We start from the raw sequence: 7034 nt of genomic DNA, 5'->3' as shown, positions 1-7034 counted from the left end.
AGGCAGGGAAGGAGGGCAGAGTCATTCAGGAGCCAGGTCAGGGGGCTTGGCCCAGCTCCCGGCTCAGCCTCCCTGGCTGCTGACTGCAGACCAACCCCGCCGTGGGGACCCACCGACCTCAACAGGAAGAGCGCAGACCCAGAAGGATCTCTCACCGCACCTGCCGTGGCACCTGCTCCACAAGTCACCACACCCAACCTCCCAGCCCAGCGGATTTGCAAAAGAGAAAACAGGACAGACACACAACCTCCCACCCCGAGCGTTCCCTAGCATCGGGTGACTGTTTGACTGAGAGCTTCCTCCCTCTTCGAGTGCCCGCTGGACGTGCCCAGCCCCCTCCGGCCGCAGCTGGCGTGGGTGGTGATCACAAGCTCAGCCTCCTCCGGGCAGATGCCTCCCACCCCCAGGGAAAAGCACCGAAGGATCCCAGGGAGGCCAGCCACCGCACTCTGCCAGCCCCGGGCCTCGGTGGCCAACTCTGCCAGCTCAAAAGTCACCTTTGCTTCAATTCTTCACTGGCCCAGCCAGAGCTCGCCCCAAACCCCCTCCCACTCAGCCCGGCAGGAACCAGGAACCATCCCCTATTGGGCAATCATTAATCGGATTCTTGACATTCCTCTGCCCCAGGTCTGCTTGGGAACATGCTCCCCAGAGGAGGAGGAGCAGAGGCCCAGGACTGGCATCTGGACATGCAGCTGACGGGCCAGCTGGTGCTGTCCGCCGCTGCCCTGCTCCTGCTGACCGCAGCCTACAGGCTGTACAAGTCCAGGCCAGCCCAGGCCCTGCCGCGGGGGGCGGACGCCAAGGCAGAGGCTGAGGCGGAGGCAGGGGGCTCCGGGCAGCCTGCCGCCCAGGAGGCTGTTCCCGGGGCACCACGGTGGGACCTGAGACGCCGAAGGGGAAGCAAAGGGGCCACAGGACCGCCAGGCTGCAGCTGGGAGAACACAGAGGCCTCCAGAGTCCCGGCCACCGGAGCTTCATCTGCAACCTCAGAAGCTGGAGAGGCTGGGAAAGCTGGGAGGAAACGTGCTGGAGAGGAGCATGCTGGGCAGTGCCCGGACTCTGACCTGCCAGCTCCTTGGTGTGGAGACCAGGAAGCCGGAACAGCTGTGGACGGTAAGCCCGAGCTGCCCCATCGCCCCCATCAGTGCAGTGAACCCCCAAGTCCCCCAGCTGGCCTCCCCTCCGTGGAGAGCGGCCGTGTGGGTGGTGAGCTCGCTCCTGGGCAGGACGGTGGACCCCCCAAGCATCCAGGGAGTGGGGAGCAGGAAGCCCCCCATGAAGGTCAGGCGGCCCACTGTGAAGGCCAGTGCGACATGAACAACAGCTGGGTCTTTACCCACGCATCAGGGGTCCACAGGGAAGAGGCAGCGGCCCTCCAGGCTGCCTCAGACCTAGGCCTGGCCCTGCGTCAGCGGGAGGGCGCCTCCGACGCCTCCTACACCTTCTCGTCCGTGGCCCGGGTTCGAGTAGAGGAGAATTTCTTACTGGAGAAGGTGGAGGGGATCAGGCCCAGGCTGAAGGGCAAGGTGTACGATTACTACGTGGAGTCCACCTCTCAGGCCACCTCCAGGAGCAGGCTGGCTCCCGGAACAGCCGCCTCGGCAGGGGCTCCAGCCCCTGAGTCAGAGTCAGGCCCCCTGGGAACAAGGATAGCGTCTGGACGGCCTGCCAGTGACGAAGAAGGCGGACAGGAGACCGCTGTCTCCCCCGGGTCTGACCCCTCTGGCTCCACGCGAGGCTTCAGCCGCAAGGAGAGCCTCCTTCAGATCCTGGAGAACCCGGAGTTTCAGCTACAGCTCGATGGCTTTGGGGACGCTGCTCCATCCTGCCCAGACCAGAGAGCCGCGCCCACCCACCCCACGTCCCAGGATTCTCCTGAGTCCAGCTCAGCCGGAAGCCGCGGGAAGCCCCACGTGCACTCTGTGGCTGGCACCAATTTCTTCCACCCCCCGCTCAGCCCTGGATCAGCCCCAGAGGTCCACCTGGATCTGGGCAATTGCTACGAGGCGCTGACCTTTGCCAAGAGGAAGAAACTGGAGCCCCTGAAGGAGGCCGCCTACAAGGTGATGAGTGACAACTACCTCCAGGTCCTGCGGAGCCCCGACATCTACGGGCGCCTGAGCGGGGCCGAGCGGGAGCTGGTCCTCCAGCGCAGGCTCCGGGGGCGCAAGCAGCTACTGGTGGCCGACGTGTGCCCCCAGGAAGGCTCCGGCCGCCTCTGCTGCTACGACGATGAGCAGGACGTCTGGCGCCCGCTGGCCCGCCTGCCGCCCGAGGCTGTGTCCCGGGGCTGTGCCATCTGCAGTCTCTTCAATTACCTCTTCCTGGTGTCCGGTTGCCAGGGCTCCGGGCTCCAGCCCTCCAACCGCGTCTTCTGCTACAACCCGCTGACGGACATCTGGAGCGAGGTGTGCCCCCTGAACCAGGCGCGGCCGCACTGCCGGCTGGTGGCCCTGGACGGACAGCTGTACGCCGTCGGGGGCGAGTGTCTGAACACGGTAGAATGCTACGACCCTCGCCTGGACCGCTGGACCTTTGCGCCGCCGCTGCCCAACGACAGCTTCGCCCTGGCGCACACGGCGGCGGCGAGCGGGGGCGAGCTCTTCGTCACCGGGGGCTCGCTGCGCTACCTGCTGCTGCGCTTCTCTGTCCGGGAGCAGCGCTGGCGCGCCGCGCCCACCGGGGGCGGCAGGGACCGCACGGCCGAGATGGTGGCGGTCAGAGGCTTCCTCTATCGCTTCGACCTCAACCGCAGCCTGGGCATCAGCGTGTACCGCTGCAGCGCCAGCGCCCGCCTCTGGTACGAGTGCGCCACGTACCGGACGCCGTACCCCGACGCCTTCCAGTGCGCAGTGGTGGACGAGCTCGTCTACTGCGTGGGGCGCCGGCGCACGCTGCGCTTCCTGGCCGACAGCATCTCGCCCAGGTTTGTGCCCGAAATGAGGCAGGCCTTCCCTTCCCCGCAGGGCACCCTCCTGCCCACCGTCCTGACCTTGCCCGGTCCTGATGTGCCCCAGACCAGGGTCTAGCAGCCCGTCTGCTGGGCTCCTTCTGCAAGACTAGACGGAAAAACACCCCCTACCCATCGCGGCATGGGCCATTTCTGGGAGATCGGGGCGCAGGGGAATCGGGCCGGCAAGAGGTGAATTTCAGTCCCGCCTCCTCCACGGTCTGGGCTTCTTAGCTGCATCTTTGCCCTCTTTGGACAGCAGCCCTAGTGTGAAAATGAAACGGAGGACTGATGTTCTGAGGCCCACGGTGCCCACGTCTGCAGGGTTGACCACCACCTTGCTTGAGGTCTGAATTTGGTGGGGAGAGGGCTACCAGGACCCCAGCAAAGTTCAGGGGCACAGCCTTATCACAGGCAAGGTTCCAGAGGTTTTTTGACTCCCAGTGACCCCTCAAGCTGACCCTGCTGAATCTGGGCCAGCCCTCTCTAAGCCACCAGGGCCTCTTTCTAACCATTGGCCACTGAGCCCCGAGAAGCACCTGGGACACACACAGGTGGAGAAAATTGAGGGGGGCTGTTCAGCAGGACTAGGAGAAGCCTGGGGAGCTCCAGGGGGCCTAGCCAGAGGGAGCGATGGCTGGAGGAGCAGCAGAGCGCCAGTTGAAGCCGCCCACGGGAACTCTTGCCTGCAGAGTGAATTGACCGAAGCCCGCTTTGCTTTTCCTCATTACATGGACTTCCAGTATACTGGAAAGAGGAGAAGCCTCCATGTTTAGCATCCATTTATAAAGGGACATCTGCTTGCAGGGTCTACTGAGAATACAGTTGATGGCAAGGAAAAAAAAAATGTGATCCAAGGGCCACCCTCCTGCTGGGCCCATTGTTATTTGACCACCGCACTCTCTCCCCAGATCTCAGAACCCTTCACAGCACAGCCACTGATGCAACCTGGGGGCAGCCCTTCCAGGGGGTGAGAGGGGATGGCATCCTTTGCCTTCCCTGAGCCTGTGGTCGCCTGGTCTGCCTCATCAGACAGGAGCGGGCCAGGGAGGGGCAGGCCCACGGTGGAGCTGAGGGACCAGCGAGTTCTCCTGCTGCACCGGGAGGCTGGGCCCTCCTTTCACAGCAGGCTTGGCAAATTCTCAAAGGGAGGAAAGCTTCCACCCTTGGGAAGTTACCTCTTCTTCCCAGAAGGAAGGGGGAGAGACTAGTCCAATCTATTACCATGGCGCTGATCCATCTCCAAGGGAGATGCAGATACCGACAGGAAAGCAGTCATGCTCTTGGTACCAGCCAGAAGCCAGGAGAGCCGGGACTACTTCTAAAGTGAGCGGCGGCATCAGGAAAGAGGACGAGAAGGCAGGTGCGCCTCGGCGGGCCTGACAGGTGGGGAGGTGGGAGTGCTCAGACTTCGGCATCCCTGTCTTGAAAACGGGAAGGACAATCTGTGTGCTGCCGTGCCTGGGGGACAAAGGTGAGCACCTGCAGGAAGCTCTTCCCTGTCCCAGGGGGTCCTGGCAGGGGCTTGTGTCCCTGCAGCTGCTGGCGCTGAGCTGGGGGTCTTTTTGGAAGAGGAGGGACTGAAACAAAGAACCAGAGGAGGTTGGTGTAGAGATGAACCCTTTCCTTGGACCTCAGAAGCCCACCTCCCCTATTCTAGGACTTGGGAGGTGAGGCAGCTTAGTTTATTTCTACACTGGAAGCTGGGGGAGGAAAGATAGCTGAGACCATGGCTGGAGCCTGGGAGAGTGACTGCCTCTCCAAACCCCCTCCACCACCAAGGCCATGCTCAAGTTCATAGTCAGCATGCGGTCGTGGACCTCCCAGGGACCCGGCGGGGAGGGGAGACGTGATGCCCAGCAGGGGAACGGGTGGAGAGCCCCATCTGGGAGCTGGAACAGGTAGAACCAGATCAAGGCCAGAGGCAGGCCTCCGATAAGGAGTCAGGCAGAGGACAAGACCTCAGCCGAGCTGGGTAGGGCATGAGGGAAAGCTCCAAGCCAAGGGTGAGAGCTAGGGCTCGCTCTGGGAAAACCTTCGGAAGCCCGTCACATACATACGGCAGGGACTAGGGAAACGGATCCAGGGGTGAAGCAGCAAAGCTGGCTCTAGACCAGCGGTGGTGGCTGTGTTCCTCGTGACCAAGGGAGAGCTGAGACTCGGGCCGAGGCTGGGAGAGAACGGTGCTGTGCGTCTCGTCTGCCTCCCGCGCTCCCACGGCAGACATCACTGACCGATCGCTGTGTCCTTTCTTGTTGAGCTCTTTCCATGGCCTCAGAACTATTTCAGCACGGGGCCCAGGAAGTCATTACCAGCAGATCAGGGCTAGTGCGTTCCTGGCCTGGGTCTCCAGAGCTGGATTTAGGGATGAAAGCCGTCAGGGCAAGGTAGTCCGGGGGCCTGCAAAGACCACCTGGGGCTGTGAAAGTCAGGGTTCATTTTGTTGTTGCTCAGTCGTGTCTGACTCTTTGTGACCCCATGGACTGTAGCCCGCCAGGCTCCTCTGCCCATGGGATTTCCTAGGCAAGAATACTGGAGTGGGTTGCCATTTCCTTCTCCAGAGGATCTTCTCCACCCAGGATCGGACCCATGTCTCCTGCATTGGCAGGCAGATTCTTTAGCACTGAGCCACCGGGGAAGCCCCAGGATTCATTTACAGAATGTTTAAACCAGGCGCTACTCCAGGTGTTAGAGACACAGCACATCCCTGTCCTCGTGGAGCTCACACTCTGGCTATGGAAAACAAGCAGTTTAAAAAAAAAAAAAGCAAGTAGATAAAGAAACAAACAGCAGCCATGCTGCACATAGTCTGCAGAGGAGAGAAGGAGGGGCAGTGGGGTGGTGCAAGCAGGCTCCCTGACCAGTCGAGGCTGTGCAGAGCCCTGAGGGGACATCCTGCAGGGACCAGGGCTCCGGGCCAGGAGGGCTGGCCTGCCTCCCGAAGGGCTTTGCCACGCCAGCGGGGGCAGGGAGCAGGACTGCCTCCCAGGCGCTCCATCTTGGTGCGTGAGGAGGGCAGGAGCCCAGCTCTCCTGCTTCCACCTTTACCTATAAAGGAGAGAATCCCATTACGCTGACATTCATGAGAGAGGGGCCTTGGCTGGAGATAAGCTACCTTCCCCAGAGAGAAGCAGAGTTTACACATTTAGATACTGAAGTCGCTCGGTCGTGTTCGTCTCTTTGCGACCCCATGGACTGTAGCCCACCAGGCCCCTCCGTCCATGGCATTTTCCAGGCAAGAGCACTGGAGTGGGTTGTCATTTCCTTCTCCAGGGGATCTTGCCGACCCAGGGATCAAACCCAGGTCTCCCGCATTGCAGGCAGATTCTTTACCAGCTGAGCCACCAGGGAGTATACACATTTAGGGGGGAGGGTCAGAATAACACACGATGCCCCATCTGAATACATGCTGGGCATCAGCCAGCCCATGTGGCTCCTTGCTGGCAGAGGCCAGGATCTCCACTGGCCTCTTTAGTAGCCGTGTCCGCTGTCCTCTCACCCTCGGCCTCAGCGTGGCCTGTGTGTTGCTTGGCTTCTCCATGACTCATCTGTCCTTCTTTCCTAATGTGAGTTCTTTCTTCTTTAGGAAAACAAAAACAAAAACCTTGAGTTGTTTTGCACATTAGGCCAACCATGCCATTATAGAAAAAAACTGGAAAATAGAGAAAGGTATTAAAAAAATCTCCCCAATTTTCCACCCAAAGACCAACCCCCGCTGTGGTGTGGGTCCCTCTGGTCTGTTTTCCTGTGTGTGATTTTTCTTTGGCTTGATTTTTGCCTCGGTGTGATTATGCTGAATATACAATTCAGTTGCTTCCCTTTTTTTTTTTAAACTTAGCGTTATAGAATAAGCATTTTCCCGTGTTATTACAAACCCTTGGTAAACATCATTTCAATAGTTGCACAATATTCCATCCAGTGGACCTGCCATGGTTTATTTAAACATTCCCCCCTCCGTCAGGCCTGTAGATATTTTTTTTTCCCTGTTGGTTTCTTTTTCTGTCATAAATAAAGCGCCCTTTGTTTTCGCGTTCCTCTCTGTCTGAGGCCTCCATCAATATTTACAAGAGAAGCAGCTCTG

General features: G+C 60.1%; 1 protein-coding gene across 1 annotated transcript; it reads left to right on the top strand.

The window, feature by feature from the left end:
- The first annotated feature begins 641 nt into the window (after positions 1 to 641).
- Positions 642 to 3032, top strand: KLHDC7A (kelch domain containing 7A). Its single transcript, XM_055574880.1, has one exon. The coding sequence runs from the start codon at positions 642 to 644 to the stop codon at positions 3030 to 3032; it is 2391 nt and encodes a 796-aa protein (XP_055430855.1).
- Positions 3033 to 7034: the final 4002 nt, after the last annotated feature.

The sequence above is a fragment of the Bubalus kerabau genome, chromosome 3 (genome assembly GCF_029407905.1).
Source record: "Bubalus kerabau isolate K-KA32 ecotype Philippines breed swamp buffalo chromosome 3, PCC_UOA_SB_1v2, whole genome shotgun sequence".
NCBI lineage: Eukaryota > Metazoa > Chordata > Mammalia > Artiodactyla > Bovidae > Bubalus > Bubalus kerabau.
Note: the sequence above shows the minus strand (reverse complement) of the source record. Positions and strands in the feature narration are given on the sequence as shown.

Excerpts from the sequence above, each read along its gene's own strand:
- KLHDC7A (XM_055574880.1), top strand. The coding sequence starts at position 642 with ATGCTCCCCAGAGGAGGAGGAGCAGAGGCCCAGGACTGGCATCTGGAC.